The following is a 27,717-nucleotide window of genomic DNA, read 5'->3' as shown; positions in this document are numbered from 1 at the left end:
TTTATTATAATATAATGTAATATATATAACATATAATATATATTAATATAATATATTTATATTATAAAATTATACATTATATAATGTATTATTATATATTATAATATCATTGCATCATTTACTTCTTCCCTGTCCCTCCTCCAAACCCACTCATATACCCCTCTTGCTCTCTTTCAAACTCATCTGTTTCATTCATCGTTGAAACATCCATATATGGATATACCTTTTCTACAATGAATGCTTTCCTTCTTTTATTACTTTACCCTTTGTTTCTTGTTTTTGTTTTTGTTTTTGTTTTGTTTTTATTTTTGTTTTACAAGCTCTCCTGCACCCCATGCTGGCCAGAGTTTGGTCTCCAATGTTTGACTGTCCTTGCTCCGTGAGCATGACAGGCATGTGCTACCACACCAGGTTAGGAAGTGCTGGTGCTCAAACGGGGCTTTATGCATGCTCAAAAAGGAACTTTACCAGCTGCACTAGCGCCTCCGTCCCAATTACTTCTATAACCGGAAAAATGCTAACCAAGTTATGGTGACACCCACTTGTAATCATGTTTCCAGTTAACATACATTCTTATTTGTACAAGAACTCCTGATTTAAAATATCAGCTTTGCAGGTGGGAGGGACTGGAAAGACGGCTCAGCAGTCAAAAGCACTTTTTCTTGCCGAGAACCCAGGACTGATTCCCAGCACCCACGTGGCTGCTCACAAATGTTCTTAACTGTAGTTCCAGGGGGTACAATGTCCTCTTCTGACTTCCGCAAACACCAGATATACAGAGGGTTCCCCAAAAGTCAGGCAGTCAAAACACGTATTCACAAAATAAATTTTTAAGAATCAGCTTCAAATATTTAAAAGTTACCTCAATAAAAATTATATAGTATTGCAAAATAACATTTTCAAAGTTACACACCAAATTTTAGACAATAAAACTCAAATAAAAATCATTTTTAAGAGAACAGCAATGATAGAGCATGGTGGTGCATGCCTTTAATCCCAGCATTCAGGAGGCAGAGTCAGGTGGATCTCTGTGAGTTCGAGGCCAGCCTGGTCTACAACGGGAGTTCCAGGACAGCCAGGACTATTACACAGACAAACCCTGTCTCGAAAGCATGGCAGTAAAATAAACTATGAAATCTATACTACAGAACGTAATTCCAGTGCTGGAGATCATAGTCTGCTTCACAAAAACACGGCTTTCACTTTGCTCTTCTATTTTTCACAGCATCCAACATTTTATAGTAAGAACAGGTTGTAAAACCCATCCTTCAGAAAGTCTACTGCCACCCAGATAGTGAAGGGTCACTACAAGTAATGTGACTGCACATTTCCAGCAATACTTTAATATTACCAAACAGCTCACATATAATTCATCAGCAAAGTAACTTCCAGTCTTTGGACAATCTCTATAAAGTGTTTTATAAATCATTGACTAACTCAATGTGCTCATGAGGTTGGTGGTTTTAAGTGGCAATTCAACTTGTCTGAAATCATAGTTTCGTAAACAAGAACTTAGGAATTTAAACTAATGTATATATGACTTCAAAGTCTGTGCCCTTCATTGTTAAATCTTTGGTCTTCATTGTTAAAGTCTGCTTCCTTCATGGTTAAAGTCTGCATACTTCATGGTTAAAGTCTGCAGTCTTCATTGTTAAAGTCTGCTTCCTTCATGGTTAAAGTCTGCATCCTTCATGGTTAAAGTCTGTGGTCTTCATTGTTAAAGTCTGTATCCTTCATTGTTAAGTCTGTGTCCTTCACTGTTGTTCATGTTCATATCCCTTACTTTGAAACTGAACTCTGTAATACTTACATACGTATATAGTATAACTATACCTACAGAGCCAGCAATTCACCTCTGCATTTGCCATGTGCTCCATCAGTTTGCCCCAACTCTCAACTGTGGAAAATAGATTTCATGCCAATTGCAAAATGTCATTACTGTTTTAGACAGGAAAACCATTTTTAAAATTCCAAGGTGAAACAAAATTTGGGGACAAAGCTCAGATAGGTTTGTATACTATCTTATTTCATAAGGTTTGCAGAATTTTCTGAACATGAACCTGGCAGAGATGATATCGAAGGCATGCTAAAATTATTGGAAGCAGGGGTATGTCAACATAACTGTTGATACAGAATCACTTTTTAGAGAAAACTGTGAATTATTGGTGTGATGGTTTGCATGTGCTTGGCCTGGGGAGTGGCACTATTGGAGGAAGTGGCCTTGTTAGAGGAAGTGTGTCACTGTGGGGGTGGGCTTAGAGACCCTTCTCCTAGCTGCCTGTGGATGCTCAATCTGTTCCTGGCTTCCTTCAGGATGAAAATGTAGAACTCTCAGCTCCTCCCCGCACCATGCCTGCCTGGATGCTGCCATGCTTCCACCTTGATGATAATGGACTGAACCTCTGAACCTGTAAGCCAGCCCCAATTAAATGTTGTCCTTTATAAGACTTGCATTGGTCATGGTGCCTGTTCACAGCAATAAGACCCTAACTAAGACAATTGGCAGTACCAAGGTGGGTGCCAAGTGGAGTTGAAGAACATTATTTAGGTTTACTCATTAATGTTAATTCACTTAATATTAAGTTGAAAATCAAGATATGTTTGCTAATGAACTTAACACTCTAACGTCAACAGAGACTTGAAAAGGATCGTTCCTTTACATGGTCTGTGCTCCATGCTACCGTGGTAGAGGTGGCATTGGAAGGATGTTCTGGAAATTAAGATTTTTATCGCACTGTGCACAGATTTAAATCAAACCCACAGTATGAATAAAATCATGGAATCTTTACCAGGTCTTGCAGAAAATATTTACTCTTTCCTATAATTTGAACTATAAGATTTTTAAGAGTATACTAAATCCTTTAAAAAATTAATTAATATTTATTGCCAATTTGCTAGGCTCTAGAATCATCCAGAAGGCAAGCTTCAGGGCATGCCCCCGTGGGGTTCTTTAGACTGGTTAGCCTGTGGACATTTTTGTGAGGAGTTATTTAGATCTAGTTAAGAGAGTTGAGAAGAATCACTCTGAATGTGGGCAGAACCATTCCATGGGCTGGGTCCCAGAATACATAAGAGAGCTGAGCCCTAGCATTCAATTTGGACAAACATGACCAGTTGCTTCACCCGCCTGATGTCTTAGCTTCCCCACCATGATGAAATCTGCCTTGAACTGTGAACCAGAACAAGCCCTTCCTTAAGCTGCTTCTGTCAGGCGTGATAAGAGAATAAGATAAAATAGAGAGAAGGAAATAAGATAGGAAAGGGCTAATAATTTGGTAATTTTACTTCTGAGGTTATATCTAGAGAAATTGAAAGTGAAAACTCGAACTTGTCCAACAAAGCTTGCAACAGCATAGCTCACAATAAGCAAAAAAATGAAGCACCCAAGTGTCAATCCCAGAACAATGAATAAGCAGAAAGAACACGTGCATGTGGTATGAGTGACTATGGATCAGCCTAGGACAAAGAAGAAAAGTCCGACTCTTGACAGCAGGGATGAACTTGAACGACACTGTGCTACGTAAAATAAGCCGGTCACAGAAGGACAACTGTCAGCTGATGTCCTGTGTGGAGTGCACAGAGTCATCAAATAAATAAAGACAGAACATACAGTTTTTAAAAAAAAAAAAAAAAGAAAAGAAAGAAAGAAAGAAAGAAAGAAAGAAATGCTGTGAGAGATACTAACAAGAGAATTAGATATTTATCTAATTGAGAATTTGTCTAATGGCACCGTTTCAGTTGGTAAGATAACAAAATAAGTTCTGGAGGTAGGTGGTGTTGATGGATTATATCAAAGTACTTGGTGTCAAAAATGTCCTCTTAAAAGATAAAGCCTTTTGAGCATGATGGCACATGCCTTTAATCCCAAAACTCAGGAGGCAGAAGCAGGCAGATCTGTGTGTGTGAGTTTGCAAGTCCAGGACAGCCAGGACTATTACAAACACACACACACACACACACACACACACACACACACACACACACACACACACACAAAACCACTTGTCTGAAAATTCCAAAAACAAAAAAACCTTTTATCATGTATATACCACAATCAAAATATTGCATATATTTTCATAAAGCATATTTTAAACCCATTATTTCACATTTTCATCCTTTCTGGTATGAAATTATTTTCTTAGATTAAAATGTCTAAAACCTACATTTTGAATAAATCAGTAAGAATAAAATTAATGGATCCACAGGTATTTGCTGAATACTTTCTAGATGAATGGACTTGTAATTATTTACTTGAATGTTCCAGCATGTTCACTTGGATATAAAAATGCAATATGAAAAAACAGCTATTATTTTCCACAAAGTTACAAGTTGCCAAAATGAACTGTCTCTGTGATTTGAAATAAGCACAATCAAATTCACTTCCAAATGGGAAAGAGAGTGCGTTTTCATAGCTAATAGCCTGAAAGCAGCAAGCAAAAGTGTCACTTCTGGATTCACTGTTTGGGGTAAGTCAGGGGAGACCAAAAGCAGTGTGTAATAACCAAAAACAGTTAATCATAACTGATGGAGTAAATACTTACAATACCAATCAGACTTCATTGGTTCAAATGTATTCTGCAGGCACAGAACACAAGGAAAAGGATGCAAAAGAATGGGTTTTGAAATTCTAGACCAAAGCAAACTTTTGAGTCATTGTACAAGGCTCCAATTACTCCAGATTTTGCTGGCTGTTTGTACTTTATATTCCCAATAGTATAAACAGGATGATTTTTAATTACAATAACAATTGATAGTACTTACACCTGCTGGAAATATCTGGATTGCATTTCCAGCTATATCCAGGACTCCTAGTTTTGTAAGCTGACAAACTTCCTGTGTCAGAAGACAAAAAAAGAGAGAGAGAGAGTTTGTAACATAAATTGTAAGTAGTAACTGGGTTCAGAGTGGATAGAGGTGTCCCTCAATCAAAAGTCTTCCCTAAGGAAATCTCTGTGGATGGCCCAATAACTGTGAATCCTTATTTCTTCTATGTATGCCAGAGCAACATAATATACCTCAGTTAACTATTTCTAGGTCTAAACCTCTCGCTGTTACTAAGTGTAATCATATGCAACGTCCTAAGCACCTTTGTATTTCAATTTCTCCATTTTCTATGAAACATAAATGATATATGCTTGTGATTGTTAAGTGGATTAGCTGAGCTAAAATTCAAGCAGCCTACTATCCAGTGAGCACTTTTAGACATCATCTATTACCAAAATAGAAACCTTGAGAAACAGAAAACATATGATCTTGGAATGTTCCCATAATGATAACTTCAGCAGAAGTTAATGCACATCTACCTTTTGCTTAGCACTATGACAATGCAACTCTTTCTTCACAAAAGAAATAAAACACAGAAGTATATCTGCAGGGTCAGTGCAACTGGGTATGGCCATAGTTTCCACGTGGTTGTTCCGGAACATCTTATTTCTAGTATTTCTATCAAAAAGCAAATGTAAACCAAGGTTTTAAAACCCGGAAACTTCAAAACCAATTGAAATTGAAAAATGAGAAGAGAATTTATTAAGTGACTTCAAGTATTGTAAAAATGCTTCTGAAGTGCTACTATTATTTTGGTGGCAAATTTTCTCCCTAGGGAAATGGTATCTCTCTTTAGCCAGAGGTCTCCATCTTTTATCATATGTTGCACTGTCTGGAAGCGGATGCTGAGTTGGTAATACCCATTTCCAGCTTTGTAAAAGCCGGTCAAGAAGTAGACCTGGACAGAAACTGTCCCATGAAGAGAGCATGGTGACTGGGATAGAACTGTAGGGAGAGTAGATTGTTAAAACAATAGAAAAGAACCAAAGAAGATTGACAGAGGGAATTCTTTTATGTTTTTTTAGATTATTATAATATATTAATGCTTCGCTTACACGCATACCTGTAAACCACATGCGTGTGCACCGTACAGAGGGGCCAGAAGAGGACAGTAGATCCCCTGTGTCTGGAGTTATGGGTTGTTGTGAGCTATGTCTGTGCTGAAACGTGAACCTGGGTCCTCTGTAAGTGCTCTGAACCAGTCCCTAGATGTGAATCTTCTTTCTCCCTGTTTAACAGGCAGAAAAGCTAATTGATCCCCATCAAGCCATCAACCTTATCCCATTTACCTAGCTTAAGTCTTAAGCCTGTCACCGGGCAAATCACTATGTCCAGTGTGAAGGAATATTCTAAGTTGGCTCGAAGACAAGAATAGGACAAGACGAAGCAAAGCTCAGAGACATACAGGGGAGGGAACTTACAAGGCTACAACACAGATCCTGGAAGCTAGACAGAGAAAGGCCAACATAACCAGCTATACCTAGGCACAAAGCTAAATACCGTTGGCATTCCTTATGACTATGGAGAGCGTCAACTATATTGAAATCTTCAGTAAATTTCATCTGGCCACTATGACCAGGTCAAATGCCAAGGCATTGACTTGGGACACTCTAATTTAACAAAGAAGCTTGGCAGCATGATGTGTCCATACTTTTTAATATGTACATATATTGTAAATGTCAAGAAGAGGAGGTAAGTTGGTCTTCTACAACAGAGAACTATAAAGTAGATATCTAACAAACATAGCAATGCATTCTCACCGTCACAGAATGGAGAGATCTAAGCATGGTAGGGCTATAATGTGCCCTCTTCAAGGTTAGAAACTGCCAACTTCTTGCTATACACCGCAAGCTGGGGAAGGCCCTTTGTCCCTATGAAGCCTCTTAAGGTGCTTTATTCTGTTTGGTTTGATTTGTTTTGGCTTAGCTTGGTTTTGGTTTGGGTTTAGAACAGGAGCTCATGTCTGACACCAGGCCAGCCTCAATCTTGTCCTGTAACTAAGGATGCTGTAGCATTTTTTGGATCTTGTGTGTTGGGATTGTAGGATTGCACTAGCATGCCTAGTTTTGGATCTCTTTAATAAGAGTGACAGTTTTATTCATGAGGAACTGACCCTCGAGATACTGCCGCCTCCTGTTACATCACACTAAGGCTGTGAGTCATTGGCTGTAAATGAACCTCTTGGTCCATATAGAGCCCCATGGGACTGTGCTGGACTAATGCTCTTAGTAGACAGCTTTGGGAAGCGAGTGACGCACTAGTCCACATGCTGCCACTTTCCCTCCAGTTCCTCATTGAGTGCCTTCTTCTATGAGTTCTGAAGTTTTTTGATGCCCTTTGAAATGCTGATACCGTTTTGACCAGCTCACAGCCCCAGCAGCCTTACTTCTCCAGTCGCAAGAAATAGTCGTCTGTATTTGAGCATAAGATCCAAAGTAGTAAGTATCCCAGTATCAACGCCCTATCTCCTGGATCTGCTTCATGAAAGCAAGCTCTTAAAACTAGAGAGAAGCTTTCTGTACAAACCCCAACCTCGTGCTGTTTCTCTCCACCTTCTTCTTACCCACTCACATACTCAAGGCCAAGGTGGTTATTCTTAGACTTCAGCTATCACAAAAGCAGTGAACATTTTATGTTAAGACTATACTCCAGGGCTAGAGAAATGGCTCAGTGATTAAGAGCACTGACTGCTTTTCCAAAGATTCTGCGTTCAAATCCCAGCAACCACACGGTGGCTCACAACCATCTGTAATGGGATCTGATGCCCTCTTCAGGTGTGTCTGAAGACAGCTACAGTGTACTCTTATACAAAATGAATAAGAAATCTTTTGGGGTTGGGGATTTAGCTCAATGGTAGAGCGCTTGCCTAGCAAACGCAAGGCCCTGGGTTCGGTCCTCAGCTCCAGAAAAAAAAAAAAAAAAGAAATCTTTTTTAAAAAAGACTATACTCCAGAAGCCCCAAGTCTATCTTGGACTCAAAGGGCTCTTTTTCTATCCCCAGGACCTCTTCAGAGAAATTAAATTGGAGCCCATTGGGATTCTGACACAAAATACAGACAGAAAATATACATTCATAGACAGTGTATAGACATACACATAATTCATAATGTCCTAGGAAGTGATTCATACCTTTTTGTTTATCAAAACAAATGAACTTTGGAGTGCTGTGTCATTTGTAATGCAGGCTGAAATGAACAGTATATAACCACCTCCCAATATGTTGAATGAGTTCTTCTCTAACATCCATGAAAACAAAAACAATGGCCCTGTTTTCTTTACCTCTGGCAACTCTTCGATGTGGTTCCTGACCAGAGAAAGCTGCTGAAGGTTCTGTAGGAACCTGATCTCCTCAGGGATGCGCCTGATCTGATTGTAGTTAATCTGAAGTTCCGAAAGATGTTCAAGGAAACAGAGCTCTTTGGGAATCACGGTGAGCTTGTTATGGTTGAGGCTTAGGAAGGTGAGATTCTGTAATCTAAGACAACAAACAAGAAAAGCGAGTCACTCAAAAGCATCCCACAGAAAGTCCACTATGAAAGGGCCGCCTATTTTCTTGGAGGCCCTCTGAATCCTGCTAAGTGTTTGAAACTACTGAGACTCTTTTGAGCGTAAAAGATCTTTACTGAAACTTAGTTTTTAAAAATAATTTATAATTAGAAAGCTATATAATATCTAGGTTTGAGCAAAAGAGACTTCTTCCAGGTATAATGGTACATTCCTACAATCCCCATATTGCGGAGGCAGGAGCAAGTGGATCCTGTTAGTTCAAGGCAGCCTGGTCTACTTAGTGAATTCTAGGCCGGCCAAGGCTACATAGCAAGACTCTGTCTCAAAAAACAAAACAAAACAAAAACAACAACAAAAAAACCCCAAGCTTTTTGTTTGTTTTTCTTTTATTGGATATTTTCTTTATTTACATTTCAAATGTTATCCCCTTTCCCTATTTCTCTTCCGGAAACCCCCAATCCCATCCCCCTTCCCCCTACTTCTATGAGGGTGCTCCCCACCACCACTGACCCCCTTCCTCCTCCCCACTCTGGCATTTCTCTACACTGGGGCATCAAGCCCTCACAGGACCAAGGACCTTTCCTCCCATTGATGCCCCACAAGGCCCATCATCTGCTACATATGCAGCTAGAGCCATGGGTCCCTCCGTGTGTATTCTTTGGTTGGTGGTTTAGTCCCTCACCAAACCCAGATTCTATATTCTTTCCTTATCCACACACACTGGCCATATGAGAGACGAAGCCAGAGGCCGAAGAAGGACATAAACATACACATAACTATATGTGCTATAAACAAATATAAGTGCAGAGGTAGGAAAAGGTATATTACTTCACGACTGCAGCACTTGAGTGAGCTAGCGCGGGACAGTGCTCATGAGCGGGCCACGGTGACACAGGCCAGGAGAGCTGGTGCGCTGACCAGATCAGCTACCACTGAGGCCCAGATCTAGGACTTTCATTTGGCCCACCCCAACATCTATCCGTCCTATGAACTGAACTGCTAGAGCAGTCGAAAGGGTCCACCCTGCTGTTCCAAAGCTAGAGGATCCCCAAAACACAAGGCAACAACAAGATATCCTAGAGGAGTCCCAGTGAGGAGGATCCAGTAATTATAGCGTAGCAGAAGCCAGAGGCCTTGAACCAGACCAATGTCTCTTTGCAATGAACATTTGCGAGTAAAGAAGCTATTTGGACAAAGGGGCATACTGTGTGACACACTGCAGACTTCACAATGAGAGTTTGTTTTTGTTTTTGTTTCCCTGAGGGTGGGGGTGGGATGCGGGTAGGTTACAAGGATGCATGGGGGTACTGGGGAAGTGAGTCTGATTGGGGTGCATGATGTAAACTTCAGAAATAATTGGTAAAAAATATGAAAAGGAAAGTAACGGAAATGGCGAAAGACATGCAGCTTTTCTTCAGTAGCCAATCATAAGTCTTGTTTCAGTTGAGCGCGCTGTGTTACCATAGGGAGTTGGCTTTCTTTTCCTCTTCTGTTTTTCTTCCTCCAAACTCTGTAACAAGCTCAGAGCTTACGGCAAATGTATCTGTCCAGTGTTCGGATGAGTCAGGAGAACAGGGGTGAATTGGCAATCTACCACCCTTCTCCCTTCAAGAACACAGAAAGAGTCAGCCGCCTTTCAGACAGGAGCCCGAGGAGTCCCGCACTTGCAGCTTCTCCTCGATCTCTTTCCTCCATAGAGGGTTGACAGATAACTTCACAAAGTAGCTTCACTGGGTTGCAAATGAGAAGGGATGAGTCTTTGAGGCTTTCCTTTCTCCCTGTTTCAGAGAGTCTGTCTGCAGGAAGCTTCTACTGCCCTCTATGCAGCTACGCACCCCCACTCCCAGCAGTTTCGCACACTCCAAAATCATAAGCTGTGAGGCTTAAGATATCTTAACCAACAAATTCTTCTCTACCCTGCCGAGTTTCGAACAAACTGAGAAGACAATCCATACAGAGTCGACACAGTCCGTCCTCCCTTCTTGATTAGTGTATTGACTCATAGCCTTTCCTGCTGACACGGCTGCTCGATTTCTGGAAGGACAAAAGGAGGATGCTGCATGGGCTAACGATTTTCCCGAAATTCACACACAAAATACTCAGCCTTTTACCTCTAGGAAGGAATGCATGTGAAGAACATAAAACACTAGAATAAAAAGCAACTCCTAAAATGATAATGAAAATCCTACTGAGAACTCTTAGCTTTTTCCTCTCATTTCTATTTTTGAAAACTTATTCATTTCTTGTGTGTGTGTGTGTGTGTGTGTGTGTGTGTGTGTGTGTGTTTGTGTGAGCGCGCACATGCCCTAGCTGCATGCCTAAGCACTATATGCATTCAGGTACCCACAGAGGCCGCAGGAAGGCAAACCCCTAAACTGAAGTAACGACAGGTACTTTGTGAGCTGCTGAAGTGGGAACCCAGGTCTTCTGCCGTCCCTCCAGACCCCAAGAACTTGCTGAATCTTGAACCACAAAGCCACCTTCTATTCTCACCCTCACTGCAAAGATGGAGACCACTAAGGTTTAACCCTTGACCATTAAGGAAAGATAAAGAAATCTTGTCTAGTGTAGCTAGAGAGATGACTCAGTAGTTAAGACTCACATACTGCTCTGGCAAATGACCCAAATACGGTTCATAGTATCCAACATCCGGCAGCTCACAACTTCCTGTGACTCCAGATTCAGAGAATCCCATTTTAGTTAAAGGTTTCCCCAGGAACCTGATACTTATATGCATGCATACATATATACATACATACATACATACTATGGCCTGGCCAGAACACCGACAGCCTAGAGCTAGCTATAAAAACAATGGGGGCCTACTTTCGACCCTACCTTTCCTAATGAAAGCTGTCCTTTCATCTTGTATATCCCTACATTTATATGCTTCCTTAAACAGTGCACACCCCACTCCAAAAAAGACAGTTTCTCAAACTGGAAAACCATATCATCACTATGGTGTGAAGTTCAGCTATTCAAAATTCTCCTAGGACAACTAACTAACTGATCTGAGGCTGGTTGCACAAAGATGTATCCGGATCCTGACTCACCAGATCTCTTCAACAGATCTTTTCCTGTTCACTGTATGATCGTCAGTTCTTAACGACTGATAAATCAAAACTGGAAAAGCAAGCAAGCAACTACTGGTGTTTCAGTTACCACTAGTATTTCTCTTCCACAGAAATTAGATTGCTTCGGGTTTTTATTTCTTCCATTTAAAGTATTTTAAAGGTATTTCCTATAAAAGTATTTGGAAAGAGATATAGGCAAGGGATTGGAACAGAGGAGACTCTCCGAACTGCCCTGTGTTGAGGATGACTCGCAGTTTCCCGTTCTCTTTTTAATTGATACGTTTCTGTTCAATAGGCAATAAAGAGTCCCCAAAGGAGACCTGAGCAGAGCTCTCTCCATCTGTCAGAGAAACAGCTCAAAGACTGTATACTGCCTCGGAAGGACAAGGCCGTCAGTTGGCTCCAGAAAAAACACTCTAATGATAGCCTGTCTGCACAGATGTGCAGGGTAAGGGAAAACAACATAGTTTGGTTGTGGCTAATGATAATAAAATGTGCCGGGTTTTTATTTAATGAAGATATCGTAATTTTAAATCCTTTGCTTTTCTATGACCTTTTCCCACACAGCTCAAAATGGTTTATGACACTAGTGACATAAAATTTAATGTCCCCAATCTGGCTGAGCAAGCCCCAAGAAGCCCTTGAGCTAGTTCATCAATAGCATGAGATTTAGGGCCTTATGTTTCAAACCCCAACTTTTACTCTTACATTCCCTGCTGTTCTTCATTTCTCTCAAGTACTTGAGGAATCCTCTGCTTAAACTTAGTGATGGAGGGAAGGCTTTGTTGGTCAAATGTTTGTTCTGCCCGCAGGAGGACCTGGAGGTGACCTCCTCTAGCCTGGCATGGTGGCACATGTCTATAAACCCAAAGAGAGGGGTCAAAGATAGAAAGATCACTGGGACTTGCTGCTACCCAGTCAAGCCCAAAGTGTGAGCTCCAGGTCTAGCGTGAGGCTGTCTCCATAAATAAAGTAGAAAGCGATTGAGGAAGTCATCCCAACATCACTCTGTGGCCTCTCCACATACCACACATTCTACGTACATGCATAGAGGGTACACACAAAAGAGGAAAAAATATCAGTGGCTTGCTTCCCACTTCTGTTATCTGTAACCACCCTAACTACTGGATGCTAGGCCAAAACCATCAAATGAATGAGACGGAGTCTGGGCTAGGAGAGGAACGTAATATTTAGCCAAGTTTCACTCTAAATCAGAATTACCTGCCAATTTCTGGAGGAAGACTCCTAAGTTGGTTGTCATTCAGATTAAGTAGAACCAAGTCTTCCAGGCCATCTGTTAGAAAATAATTCGTCACTTTAGCCGTCTGGAAGGAAATAAGTTTTAGTCCTTCTATGCACCTTTGAATTCCTTGTGCATGCTTGCCTCAGTCAAGGTTCTGTTGGCCGCTGAAGGCAGATACTCTAGTAAGCTAGTTAAGGCGAAAAGAAGCAATGGGTGGTCGCATAGTTACAAAGCTGAGGACAAAGAAGAGAACCAGGCTGGTCACAAACTGCACCTAAGAACTACACGGCCGAGCCAGAAACGGAGTTGAATTTCTTATCCAAGTTTCTACACTTGGAGCCTCTCTTGCCACACAGCCTTCGATTCCCTTGATTGGTTTCCCTCCTTTGAAGCTTCTGACTCTACTTTCCACACACGGGAAGCCACCTCACAGTTCCTGCTCAGACATGGAGAAGTTCTCAGTCAAGAGTCCCCCACTGAGTCATTATTACATTCCTAAGCTTCAGCACCCAGGCCCGCACCGAGCAAACAGCTCCTGGAAAATGTTGCAATTTAGGACCCACCTCGTTTGGACTTTGGCTTAATCTTCATTTGAAACAGACAAAGGCTGCTTTTCCTCGCTGCTACAACTTGAAAATTATGGCATCCAAATCAAAATATTAGAGAGGCCAAGAGAACAAAAGCAGTTTATTCATGAACTACATATCCTATGGGTCTGTTTTGTCCTGTCTCATGTGTATTTTTTTTTTTCAGATAAAAAGTTAAACCATTTTAGTCTATCACAATTCTAAAGAAAGCTATGGTTGACTTAGCTTTGGAATCTGTTTGTGACCTTGGTGAATCTGCTCTGCTGAATGGGGATATGATTATAATACACAGAGATTGAAGAAGAGGGTATGGAGGATATATTTGATCAAAGCACATTATATTCATGAGTGAAATTCTCAAAGAGTAATTTTTTTTTAATTAGAACTGCTGGTCATGGTGGTGCATGCCTTTAATCACAGCAGTCAGGAGGCAGAGACAGTTAGATGTTTGTGAGTTCAAGGCCATCCTAGTCTACCAAGCAAATTCTAGGAGTGTCAGGACTGTTACACAGAGAAACATGTCTTGAAAAACCAAAGTAAAATAAAATAGATGAAATAAACTTAAGTGTTACTTCAGAAATCCCTTAGTCTCAGTACAATAAAATCCTTTTTATTTTGTGCTATATTACTAGATACTAGAGGTTAATCGCAATGTCATAGTCCATAACTAACTTACCAAAGGCTCCAGTAGCAATTCTGCAAATCCTGTTTCCAAATAAATGAAGATTCTTCAGGGAGATAAGGTATTTTATCTCTTCAGGAACTTCTTGTAAAAGGTTGTTTCCCAGATTTAGTAATGTCAACTGTAAACATATAGCGATATAAGGTATTTGTACATTATCTGCCTATATAACCTAAGAAACCATAAAGATATTATCTCTATCCATTTTCTTAAGCTAGCACATAATGTTTTTATTATATTTCATACAAATGTCATATTAATTAGTTCTCATTCTTCCTCCTCCCCACAGTCTCCCATTTCTTCTCTTTCCCTTTTTGCTGTCTCTAGCGCAGCAGAAGGCTGCTTCTACATTACGTACACAGTACAGCCATATCCACTGGAAATGGTTAGAGTGGTGAAGCCAGCATGGTTGCGTGACATCATCCAGCAAGGCTGAGCCGAATGCTACAACTGCTGTCCTTTTGTCTCTCACTTTTGGGTTTTGGTCTATGTGTGTTACACTCTTGGGGACTTTCTGCATTCTGACTTGTTCTTTGTCTTTTGCTGAGGAAAATGTTTGATTCTTTTTAGGAAAAAAAATCCTTAATTTAAGTTTATCGGGCCACTGTTCGGAAGTCTTCCTTGTGCTCTGGAAATGAGTAAATTCAGAAAAGCAAATAGCTCGATGAGGCCATTCCTCCAGGGATCTTCTTGGGGTAGCTGCCCCTGAGCAAACTCAAACAGCATAATTGGTGCAGGGTAAACAGAGACAACTGACAAACTCTAACTGGACAGGAGAATAGGTTACAGATTCAAGGCCTCTTTTTATTATAGGCTTAGAGCTCTCTGAAAATGTAGTTGAAAGACAGAGGGTGATACAGGGTACAACCCTGGAAGAGTAAAACTCAGTTAATAAGATAGATTAACTAAAATAAACTTATCCTATTTTATAGCATAGGTGATGAAACATATAGTAAAAGAAGTTAAGTATTAGTATTTGGTATTCATTAAAAGACTGGTTCAGATATTCTGTGTGGAGTGCTTTAAAACTGCACATACTGCCAGACGAAAAGCAGGCTGTCACATGACAAATGTGTTTGCTTTAGAGGAGACATTCTTTAGATTCTCTAAATTGGAGTTGTAGGGCTGATGACAAGAATAAAATCCGTTCTGTTTGTATTTTCTAATGGTAACGAAGCTTGTAACCCTGGACATTTAATAAGAAATCAAACGCATATCTGTACCATTTGGATAATCCTTAGTCTGTCTTTGTTCCCTCAATTTTTTATAAATAAAGAAGCACGGAAGTGCTAGCTAGTCAGTCAGAGAACTGTAAGATTCCCCTGACTGTCCTGACTATCCTGTCTGACTCACTCACTCCCCTTGACTACTCCTCATCTCCTCTCCAGACCCCTGTGTCCCATCCCCACCAGCTACCACCCTGGGAATCCCTACCCACACACACATGTATTTTATTACAGGCTCCCCCAACCCCAGTTGTTCCCCGCCTTACAGCTTGATCTTCTCTCATGCTCTCTCTCTCTCTCTCTCTCTCTCTCTCTCTCTCTCTCTCTCTCTCTCTCTCTCTCTCTCACTCTCACACACACACACACACACACACACACACACACACACACACACACACTGAAACCTAGATTCTGCCTCTGAGAGAAAAGGTGATATTTGTCATTTCTTAGGCTGCATCATTTCACTCAATGATCTCTAGCTTCACTCGTGTTCCTGAAAATGTTATATGAAATAAATTTCATTGTGCATACAACATGTATGTATCTTTTTAAAATTTATTTTTCTCTCATGTATTACATCCCAACCGCAGTTTATTTCCTCCCGCCACTCCTCCCAGACCTTCCTCCACTCTCCCCCCCACCCCAACCTCCACTCTTGCCCAAATTCACCACTCCTCCTTTCCCTCCAGAAAAGGGCAGACCTCCCAGGAATACCAACCGAAACCGGCATATCAAGTTGCAATAAGACTAGGCACATCCCTTCATATTAACGCTGGATGAGGCAACACAGTAAAAGAAAAAAGAGTTCTAAAAGCAGACAAAGGAGTCAAAGGTAGCCCCCACTCCCACTTTTAGGTGTTCTACAAAAACTACACAACCACCATACATATATAATATTTATGCAGGAAACCTAAGTCAGACTTGCACAGCTTCCCTGATTCAGTCTCCATGAACCCCATGAACCCTGGTTAGTGAATCTATGGGTTGTTTTCTTTGTAATCCATTTGCTTTACCCATTCACCAGTTGATGATACTCGGGATAGCTCCGTTTTTTTTCAGTATTGTCAGTAATGCATCAATCACCATAGGCGTGCAGTTCTTCTGTGCTGTGTTCATTTACAATCTTGTGGGGATATATCAAGTAGTAATATAGTCGAGATATATTCTATTTATGTTTTTAAATTTAACAACCCATATGCACTTCCATAATGGCTACACCATTTTATACTCCCAATAGTGAGTCAGTATCTCCCCCACCCCCACCCCCACCCCCACCCTGACATCTTTGCCAGCAAGTGGTCTGATTTGATTTCTTAGTGATAGCCACTTGGAATGAGGTAAACCAAACTTTCCAAACAGCTTTAATTTCCATACTTTTTGAAGACTTTCCAAATATTTATCATCCACTTGAGTTTGTTCCTTTGAGAAGTGTCTGTTCAGTTCATTAGTCATTTATTGGTCGAATTTGTTTCAGTGTTTGGTGTTTGATTTTACAGTTCTTTATACACTTTAGATATTATCCCATGTTTGATGTGCTATCTCTTCACTCCAATGATTGTGTCTTTCACTGTACATATTTAAGAGTCTAAGAGGTTTTGATGGACTCAGTCATTAAGGATATTTTATGCATAGAATAATGTCATGCAAATAAGAACACTTTGACTTCTTCCTTTTCTGTTTGTATCTCTTTGATTTCTTTCTCTTCTCTTGTTTTAGTGATCTGTTAAGACTCTAAGCACTGGGCCAAGAATGACTCTGTATCTCCCATTAACCCCAGCACTTGGGAGGCAGAGACAGGTGATCGCTGTGAGTTTGAGATCTAGGCCAGTCTGTAGTGGATTCATTTATTTTCCTTGGATTAAGTTGGTAGGTCTTACATGTCTAAGAATTGGTCAGTCTTTTTCTAGATTTTTATCAAAAGAAAAATTTAGGCAGCTTATAATTTGCATATGCCACCTAATACTGCAGGCCTCTTGAATGGCCATAGTGAAGAACTTTTTCCTAGGGATCTATCTACCCACTCTGACGGTTACTTCCTTTACTTCTTTTAGTGGTGTGAATAAAGATAGAGAAGTGGCCATAGAGTTTTCACAATAAAATTTCTTTTATAATAAAGTATGAACTTTAAAAATATCATCTGACTTTATCTCATTCTATTCTATCATTATCCCTTAGGTGTCTGTCTGTTTCCTGATGAGAAACAGAACAGGGGTGGAGCTGGGTGGGAGAGGAGGGGAGGGGGGATGGGAAAGAGTGAAGGGAGACAGAAATGTAATCAGAATATGCTACATAAAATGTTTTCAATAATAATCATTTGAATTTTTATTTTTTAATTATTTGTATGCATATGGTTGCTTTGCCTGCATGGATACACAGATATTTGTACACACAGAGGACTAAGAAGGGCGTTGGATCTCCTAGAATTGAAGTTAGAGATAGTTGTGGGTCAGCAAGTCAGTGCTAGGGGTTGAATCTGGGTCCTCTGGAAGAGCGGTCTGTGCTCTTGACTTCTGAACCATCTCTCCACCACTCAATGTTTAACTTACTAGACACTTGTTCGTACATCCATGTACACTGCAGTGAAATTTCATATGCTAACTATTCAGAGTAAAGGATTTGCCTCCCAATATGTCTTCACCTGAGAATTAAATTATCCACCTTAAGACCATCTATTCTAAAGGTAGAGTTAAAATATACTCACCTAGCAGTCTGATGGGAAAGATTAAACAGAGTCTGCGGCTGAGTTAGTTTTCTCTTACTAGTGTTGTTCAGTGTCTCCACACAGCTTTGCCTGGGCTCTTCCTTGCCTCGGCAGCCCCATGTATGCTCCCTCAGTAAATTCCGGAAGTCTGTGTCTAAAGCTTTCCAAAATACAGTGCCACAGAAGTCAAGGGAAAAGAAAAGGAAAGCTCTTCTAAGAAGGAAGGTATGAACTGAAACTCACTTGGAAGGAGAACCTAGTTCACAGAGTAGAAATAGTCAAGGATTTAGCAACACAAAAGTCACTAAAGAATATGACAGCCAGGAAGGGAGCAAGGAGCAAGGGGAAGGAAGCCTGCAGGAGTGGGCTGTGGAGAAAACAAAGGAGCAAGGACAATGACTCTTAAGATACTTTTGTTATCGCAAGAAACAAAGACCAATGAGATGGCTCTGACTAAAAGCATTTGCTGGGCTTTTGTAGCCCAGGCTGGCCTATAACCATGTAGAGCAGGCTGGTCTCATTGTCCTCTTACTGCCTCGGCTTCCTAGGGTCTAGGAGATTGGACGTGTGAGCCACTTTGTCTGCCCAAAAGGAAGCCTCTAGCTGCTTTTAAACCATCTCAACTCCAGGCGGCAGCAGCCATCATTTGTCTCCATGCATATACTCGAAGGGTCAGCATACGTTACTGAAATTACATAAAAAAGTCCAAACACTGAGGCAAGGACTGAATTATGGTTGAGAAATGCCTCCCCCTCTAGAAGCTTCATTTGGTCACTTTATTCTACTTGCAGTATTTGTACTCCTCACTCTCTTGAATGCTAGCAGAGTTGCCATGCATGAATAAGGTACTTAAGAACTCTCGTCATCTAGTGTTGGGAGGTAAGACAGACCACAGGTTTAAATTTTTATTTCTATTAGTTTTAAGTACTAAATATGAAGAAACCAAGAAAACGAGATGCTCAGCAAATTGGGAGTCAGACTGGGGTCATCAGGGAAGGTCTCTTCATTATAGAGTTCTTTGAGGTGAAAATTTGGGGGTTCCTTTGACAAGGCTGATCCTCGCAGGGGTTTCAATAACACACCATAGTTACATACAGTTCCTAAAGAAGACATTTTAAGCATACAACAGAGAATTTTAAGTTCTTCGGCTTACATCACTTCAATAATGATCTCCAAAAGGAGGTTCTACTGGTACTCTCTCAGCAATCGAATGTGTGCCAAACCCCAAGTGACAACACTACTATTTTTATATATTTCATAGCACATCATATAGAAATTAGTGCATCCAACAATTAGAAAGAGCTTGGGTAAACCTAGTCTACCATAAACCCAAGTGAGCATTTCAATCCTTCCTGACGAACACAACATACAATACGTCACAATTTTGTTCTAATTGGGGAAGGGGGTGCACATGCCACAGAGTCATTGTGAAAGTCAGCAAACAACTTTCTGGAGTCACTTCTCTCCTTCTCTACATGGATCCCTACATGGACCAAACTTGGGTTGCCAGGCCTGGTGGCAAGCACCTTCACTTCCTGAGCCTCTCACTGCCCCATCTGTTATTCTTCATGGCTAAGCTATAGCCCTCTGTACCTCTTACCCAGTTCTCCCCACAGCACCCAGAAACAACAGTTCTATTCCCACTCCGCTTTCATAATATTTCAAATGTTTGAAGAATGGTTATCATGCTCCCCCGAATTTGATCCATTTTCCCCCTTAACTATTAGGACATAGTTTTTGTTTTGTTTTCTTTTTTAACTTAAATGAGGCACATTACTTGTGCATAAGTCCCCCCAGCAGCTCCCCCTCCCCCCTGCCAAGAATAACAATAACAAACCTACATTAACTGTCAAGCATATAACCCACATCCTGAGCTTGTGCAATGAGTTCCTTTCTTAACCTAAATGGAGGAATTTACATTTATCCCTGTAAAAACTACATCTTGTTGGTCTTGGCTCCTAAGATATCTCCAGTGGATCACGCTTAGACCAAACTCTAAAACGTGGCGTTACCCATGAACAAAGTGGGCCAGCTTTCCTTTCTCTACTTTTGATAATACACCTAACACTATGATATTCCTGTGGGGGCCAAACCGCAGAGTCACCTAGAACTTTTGTCAGTAATCAGATCCTAGCATCGAAGTTCCTAGTAGCTGCCAATCTCATATTCCACTCTAGTCACCCTGTCAGTACTTACTCACAGTTAGTCCTTAGTTAGTCCTGCCTCTCAGACTGCTCAGCTGAATTTATAACAAATGTGCTATTACGCTGCTTAAACCCCTCTTCCTAACCCCACTCGATTATGTCTAGACAACTACTTTAACAGTCAGTCCATGAAAGTTTTTGCCCATCAAGTCCTATTGCCAAATACAGAGACCCAGATATTATGGGGGGCGGGGGTTGTGCTGAGGAGACAGACAGACAAACAGACCAATCTTGGAACACTCAGCCCTAAATGGATTATCTTCAACAAATCCCTCTCCTCAGAGTTCAGGGAACCCCATGAAGAGGACGTAGAAAGAGTAAGAACCAGAAGCATCAAGAAAACAGGGGCCCCTAAATCAATATGAGCAATGCGTCTATGAACTCACAGAGACTGAGACAGCAGGTCCTCTGTGCTTATGTAATGACTCAGTTTAGTGTTTTTATGGTATTCCTGAGTGTGAAAGCAAGTGTGTCTCTCAGATTCCTGTGCCTTCTCTTGGACTTTGTTCCTACTGTTGGTTTGTTTGTCTTCTCTAACTTTGGTGTGCGTTTTTTAATACCGTTGAGTTTTTTTTTTAATATTTTATTTATTTATTATATATGAGTACACTGTAGCTGTCTTCAGACACACCAGAAGAGGGCATCAGATCCTATTACAGATGGTTGTGAGCCACCATGTGGTTGCTGGGATTTGAACTCAGGACCTCGGGAAGAGCAGTCGGTGCTCTTAACCGCTGAGCCATCTCTCCAGCCCCCTTGGTGTGCGTTTTTGGTTTGGGGTTTTTTGTTGTCATTGTTTTTTATACATTATAAGTTACTTTGTAAATTACCTATAAGTTACTTTACATCCTGATCCAACCTCCTCTTCCCTCATCCTCCAGTCTCCACCTTTCCCCTCCCTCGCCCACCCATCCCTCCTACCCTTCCCAGAAAAGGGAAGGCCTCTCACACAGATATCAACCTGCCTAGGCACATCCAGTTGCAAGACTGGCAGGTCTTCTGTTGAGGCTAGATGAGGCAGCACAGTTAGGAGAAAGGGATCCAAAGACAGGCAAAACAGTCAAAGACAGCTCCTGCTCCCACTTTAGGAGTCCCACACGTAGACCCAGCTACACAACTGTTACATATGTCCAGAGGGCCAGTCCCAGGAATGCCCTCTGGTTGGCAGTTCAGTCTCTGAGAGCCCCTATGGGCCCAGGTTCGTTGGTTCTGTAGATTTTCTTGTGGTGTTCTTGGCCCTCTGGCTCCTTCAACACTCTTCCCCATCTTCCACAGGATTCCCCAGGACCTGTTTAATGTCTGGCTGTGGGTCTCTGCATCGGTTTCCATCAGCTGCTGGGCGAAGCCTCTCTGATGATGGTTATGCTAGGTGCCTGTCTGGTTGTCTCTGGTGCCAGCAGGCCTCTGGGAAAGCAAGCAGAGGTGTGGGCCAGAGAACGGAGTGCAAGTAACAGAGTTGATAGTTTTTTGTTTTATCTTTATATTTTATCATGTTGTATTTTATTATTATCTCTTAGAAGTCTGTTACAGAAAGGGAATGGATCTGGATGGAAGTGAAGGTGGGAGGAACTGGGAGGAATAGGGGGAGGGGAAATCATTATCAGGATATAGTATATGAAAAAAAAGAATCTATTTCCAACAAAAAGAAAACAAAAGGAAAAAAGGAAGGGTGGAAAGGAGGACAGAGAGAGAGGGGGAGGGAAGGAGGGAGGGAGGGAGGGAGGGAGGGAGGGGGGGAGGGAAACGAGGTCAGAGGCCAACCTCAGGTGTTACTCCTTGGGAACTATCCACCTTGAGGTTTTTGATTGTTTTAGCAGGAGCCTCTCACTGGACTGGAACTACTCAAATGGGCTGGACCGACCAGCTACCACACCCCAGGATTCCACCAGTCTCCATTTCCCCAGCACTGGAATTACAAGTGTGTGACACCGTGCCCAGCTTTTTTGTGTGTGTTGTACAGCGAGTATTTTACTGTCTGAGCCATCTTCCAAAGCTCTGGGTGTGATGAGTTTTTCTAGTATAGCATCGGAAATATAGAGTAGAACAGGGCAATAATGTTACAGTGAGGCTTATCAGAGACTACATGACAAGGGCTTTGAGTGTCAATCCAAATTGTAGTCCAATAAGGGACTCAGTTAGCATTTTCAATTGAAGCAACATGAAATTGGGAATACTGGTAAGAAAAAAAAACGTTTCTGGCTTCTTATTGGAGATATTTCTAAGCACTTAAATGAACTTTTCCAATTATGAAAAAGAAAAAAGGTATCCTTTTCCAACTTCGTGCAGCCTTTTCAGTCCTTTGTACATTTGCCACCATTTCTCTTGCCTTTTCCTAAATCTGATTCACTTCACTAAATGACCCACTGAGATCTTTTAAACCCTACTTGTGGCCTGACTTCAAGTAAGTGTGTTCATTTCCTCTTTTTGAAGTGGATATGAGGTCAGCACCCTAGTGTCTACTGATGCTTTGGGACTTAAACATCTAGCTCAAGCCATCGATAGCAACATTTCTTTGTAAGCATACAAGAAAAAAGGGACATGGAACTTAAGAAGAAGGAAAAACCCACTAAGTGATTAGTGGAAATACCAGTGGCTAGCATTTCAATAGAATGTAATGTATACCAAACAGCATGGCTGGCAATCTTGACTCCTGTCTACTGTGGTTCAATCATAGCCTGGCTTTGCAGAGAAGGGAATCTGAGGTCCATGTTATGATGTGTGGTGAAATAAATGACTTCATATCCCATACAACAATGTTTAATTGCTATTGTCCATAATAGCCAAACATATACACATTACACATTACTCATACAATGCACACGCATGCACAATGTATATAATTTTCATGTATTGAATGTAAAATTCTCATCTGGAAGTTTTGTTCTGTTCGTGTACACCTTTTACTATAGTGCAGTAAGTAAAATGCAGGCTTTGAAACTGTCTACTTTATAACCTAAGGAAAGCCACTCACATTTCTAAACTTTCATTTTTTTAAATGGAAATACTGGTGTTTATTCTTCTTCTTGAAGTTGTTTTAAGGACTAAAGATAGGACAATAATATGCTCAGTAATGATGTAAATTATTTACCATTTTACCATTAACTATAATTGTTCACACCCAGAAGACAATGCATGATCCTTAAAAAAGCAGCAGAGGATTAATAAATACACATATACACATGCTGACAGCTACAATGACTTTCAGTTTTTAAACTTATTTATAATACTTTATAATTCTATCTCATCTTTCCACATATTTCTATAATCACAGCCAGTTTTTTATAAGACATTGGGGCGCTACTAAAACATGATTAAATTACAAACATACATTCATTAGCCATGAGAGTTAGCTATAGGAGTCCCATGTGAGACGACTCAGAAGGGTCCGCACTATTCTCATGTCCGGGTCAATAATGGGCTCCAGGATGTAGACATTCTTGAGGGCATTTACTATCCCATCATCACCTTAGTCATAAACTCGCTAAGTACAGGCTAGCGTTAGTAATGGGGACACGGTTCAAAAAACCAGTCCATTTTCTCTTAATATTTGACCGGACTTATAATGTCATGTTGCTTTTATAAGTTTTAAAAAGAAAAATGTCTAATTGGCACTAAGAGATAATTAAACACTTTAAAATGGAATCAGTGGTTCTCAACCTTTCTAATTCTGCAACCATTTAATACTGTTAATCATGCTGTGATAACACCCAATCATGAAATTATTTTGTTGCTACTTCATAACTGTAATTTTGCCATTATGAATCATAGTGCAAGTATCAATATGCAGGATATCAGATATATGACCCCTGTGGAAGGATCCTTTGACCCACAATGAAGGTTAAGAAACAGTGCTTTAGAGGAAAATTCTTGCATCCTTCAAATACAACGCAATTGATTCTATTTACTGAATTAAACCCAAAATTAAAGCATAAAGGCTGAATTTTGCCTGCACACTCAGTACTTTTAAAAAGTGTCACTTCTAACAGAAACTTTAAATGCATGATTTTGTTGGGACACCAATCCATTAGAACTAAGTACTGGCTAGAATGGCTAGATGGTCTCTATCAAGGATATAGTCTCTCTGTCTGTCTCTGTCTCTCTGTCTCTCTCTCTCTCTCTGTCTCTCTCTGTCTCTCTGTCTCTCTCTCTCTCTCTCTCTCTCCTCTCCCTCCTCCTCCCTCCCTTTTTTGCTAAAAATGGCATTAGATTTGCTCTCAGGAAGTTGCAAGGATATCATACTAACTGTAGTCACATCACTACATGTTTAATCTCTTGAACATGTTTGTATTTCTTTTTTTTAATATTTTTTTATTAACTTGAGTATTTCTTATATACATTTCGAGTGTTATTCCCTTTCCCGGTTAAAAGCATTTCTTTTTTATATTTTTCCCATCTTTATTAAATTGGGTATTTCTTATTTACATTTCAAATGTTATTCCCTTTCCCAGTTTCCAGGCCCCCTAGCCCCTCCCACTCCAGTTCTATATGGGTGTTCCCCTCTCCATCCTTTCCCATTGCTGCCCTCCCCCCAAGAATCCTGCCCACTTGGGGTTCAGTCTTGGCAGGACCAAGGGCTTCCCCTTCCACTGGTGCTCTTACTAGGCTATTCATTGCTACCTATGCAGTTGGAGCCTAGGGTCAGTCCATGTATAGTCTTTGGGTAGTGGCTTAGTCCCTGGAAGCTCTGGTTGCTTGGCATTGTTGTTCATATGGGATCTCAAGCCCCTTCAAGCTCTTCCAGTCCTTTCTCTGATTCCTTCAACTGGGGTCCTGTTCTCAATTCAGTGGTTTGCTGCTGGCATTCACCTATGTATTTGCCTTATTCTGGCTGTGTCTCTCAGGAGAGATCTACATCTGGTTCCTGTCGGCCTGCACTTCTTTGCTTCATCCATCTTATCTAGTTTGGTGGCTGTATATATATGGGCTACATGTGGGGCAGGCTCTGAATGGGTGTTCCTTCAGCCTCTGTTCTAAACTTTGCCTCCTTGTTTGTATTTCCTAACAAATTTGTACCCCTTGACTTATTCCCTATCATCTCTCTCCCCACCCCAACAAACCCATGTAACTACCATTCCATATCTGTTTCCATTTCAGATGTCATAGAAAGTGATGTGTATAATGCATGACTGGGGGGTTAAGATGGATAGTTTTAGAAAGAATATTGTTGTTTTATCGTCTGTTTGTCTCAGTTCATCCATCCATTTTTGGAATGAGATCTCTTGTAGCCCAAGATGACTTAGAATTGGTTGTTTCAGAGAATGACTCTGAACCCAGACCCTCCTGCTTCTATAGTCCCCCAAGGGCTAGAACGACATAGCATCTGCTTGTCAATGGGCAACATGTCTTTCGGTGTCCGTTCATTTCAGTTAGTGTGTCTGTAGAGCTCATGTGCTGTCGGGGTGGCAGGACTCCTTCCGTTCTAAGGCTGAATGACATCTCATTGTAAGTGCATGAGCACACCCGTCCCTTATTCCTGCACTGGTGGAAACTGCAGGCGCTTCTGTGTCATGGACGGTATGAATAACGCTGCAAAATGGTGTGATGCGGATGTTTCTCCTCGTCATTCATACTATTCCTTCTGTGCACACACCCAGAGCAGGACTGCTGGATCATAAGCTAGTTGCATTTTCTTTTTTTTTTTTTTGAGGAAACGCTACAGTGTTTTCCACAATGACTATACAGTGTATACACACACACACACCCTCACCACACTTGTCACATCTCACTGAACTGTGGTCATTCTAACATATATAAGTCACATCTCACTTTGGCTTTGGTTGGCATTTCCTTGCAAATTAATAATGCTCAGCATATTTTCATAGATATGCTTAGCCCTGTACGTGTCTTTTAAGAAAGCTCAACTCAAGACCATCACTAGGAGATTATACAATGCCACATTATACAGTACATGTATGCTTAATTAAACAGAAATCTCTACTATAATCACAACCTTGACAAAACAACTTTACACAAAAAAAAAAAATTACTGCAAGTACATCTGTCCAGGAACTGGTTCAAACCACATGGGCACCAAACCTTTTTCCTACTTTTTTTTTGCTAAGCCAAACCTCCACCAAGTCTGCCACCGCCAAGATAGGGACAATCACCTCATGAGACAAGCTGGAGCTCCCTCCGGGCCCACTGTGTGTGTGTGGATGCGGGGAGCTCGCTCCATTTTTCGCTCTTCCAAGACTCCCAACACCGCCTGGATGTACAAGTGTCTGAGAACCCCCCTAGTCACAGGCCCAGAGACGCCTGGAGCAGGGCCTACAGGTGGGTGCCCCATGCCCCAACTGGGAGTGGTCTTTTCAGGCTCTGTCTCCTCACTATTGGGCATTTCCACTAAGGGCACCCCCATTTAGTCCTGGGAGCCTCTCACATTCCAGGTCTCTGGGACTTTCTAGAGGTCCCCCCTTCTGCCACCCCTCCCACTGCTATATATTTCCACTCATTCTCCTGGCCCTCTGGGCTTCTCTCTTGTCTCTCCCTATACCTGATCCTGTTTCCCTTTTCTCCTCTGCCTCCCCTCTCCCACACAGGTCACATGATCCTGTTCCCTCTTCTAAGTGGGATTGTTTTTATTTCTATCAGTACACTGTAGGGCATCAGATCCCATTGCAGATGGATGTGAGCCACCATGTGGTTGCTGGGAATTGAACTCAGGACCTGTGGAAGACCAACCAGTGCTCTAAACTGCTGAGCCATCTCTCCAACCAGGATTGAAGCATTCTAACTTAGGCTTCCTTTTTTTTTTTTTTTTAACTGGATTTTTTTTTTTTACACTTCAAATGTTATCCCCTTTCTTGGTTTCTGGTCCATAAACCTCCTATGCCATCCCCCTCCACCTTCTTCAATGAGGGTGTTCCCCCACCCATCCACCCACCCCTTTCCCCCTACACTGACATTCCCCTACACTGGGAGGGGGTTGGGGGATGCAATCCAGCCTTGGCAGGACAAGGGCTTCTCCTCCCATTGGTGCCCAACAAGGTCATCCTCTGCTACATATGCAGGTAAAGCAATGTGTACTCTGTGGGTGGTGGTTTAGTCCCTAGGAGCCTCTGGTTGGTTGGTATTGTTGTTCTTATGAGGTGGCATAAGGAGCCTTCAGCTCCTTCAATCCTTTCTCTAACTCCTCTAATGGGGACCCCATTCTCAGTTCAATGGTTGGCTGCTAGCTGTATTTGTCACACTCTGGCAGAACCTCAGAAGACAGCTGTATCAGGCTCCTGTCAGCATGCACTTCTTGACATTAGCAATATTGTCTGGGTTTGGTGGCTGTATGTAATTGGGCTGGATCTCCAAGTGGGGCAGGCTCTGAATGGCCATCCCTTCAGTTTCTGCTCCAAACATTGTCTCCATATCTTCTCCTATGGATACTTTTGTTCTCCCTTTTGAGAAAGACTGAAGCATACACACTTTGGCCGTCCTTGAACTTTGAACTTCACGTGGTCTGTGGGTAATTCAGACTTTTGGGCTAATATCCACTTATCAGTGAGTGCATACCATGTGTTTTTTTCTGACTGGGTTACCTCACTCAAGATGATATTTTGTAGTTCCATCCATTTGCCTATGAATTTCATGAAGTCATTGTTTTTAATAGCTGAGTAGTACTCCATTGTGTAGATGTACCATATTTTCTGTTTCCATTCCTCTGTCGAAGGGCATCTGG

At 41.4% G+C, this 27,717-nt stretch overlaps 1 protein-coding gene across 2 annotated transcripts in view; it reads right to left on the bottom strand.

Moving 5' to 3' along the window:
• Lrrc69 (leucine rich repeat containing 69) overlaps nt 1–27,717 on the bottom strand; it is a 128,505-nt gene that overhangs the window by 95,380 nt on the left and 5,408 nt on the right. For both annotated transcript variants that reach the window (XM_032905631.1, XM_032905623.1), the window contains exons 2-5: nt 13,912–14,038; nt 12,627–12,699; nt 8,104–8,299; nt 4,762–4,833 (exon numbers count right to left, since the gene is read on the bottom strand). In XM_032905631.1, the coding sequence (XP_032761522.1) occupies nt 4,762–4,833; nt 8,104–8,299; nt 12,627–12,699; nt 13,912–14,038 (468 nt within the window). The remainder of the gene's footprint in view (nt 1–4,761; nt 4,834–8,103; nt 8,300–12,626; nt 12,700–13,911; nt 14,039–27,717) is intronic.

This window comes from Rattus rattus, chromosome 1, assembly GCF_011064425.1.
Source record: "Rattus rattus isolate New Zealand chromosome 1, Rrattus_CSIRO_v1, whole genome shotgun sequence".
Classification (NCBI taxonomy): Eukaryota; Metazoa; Chordata; class Mammalia; order Rodentia; family Muridae; genus Rattus; species Rattus rattus.
The sequence above is the reverse complement of the archived record's forward strand: the minus strand, read 5'-3'. Positions and strand labels throughout refer to the sequence as shown.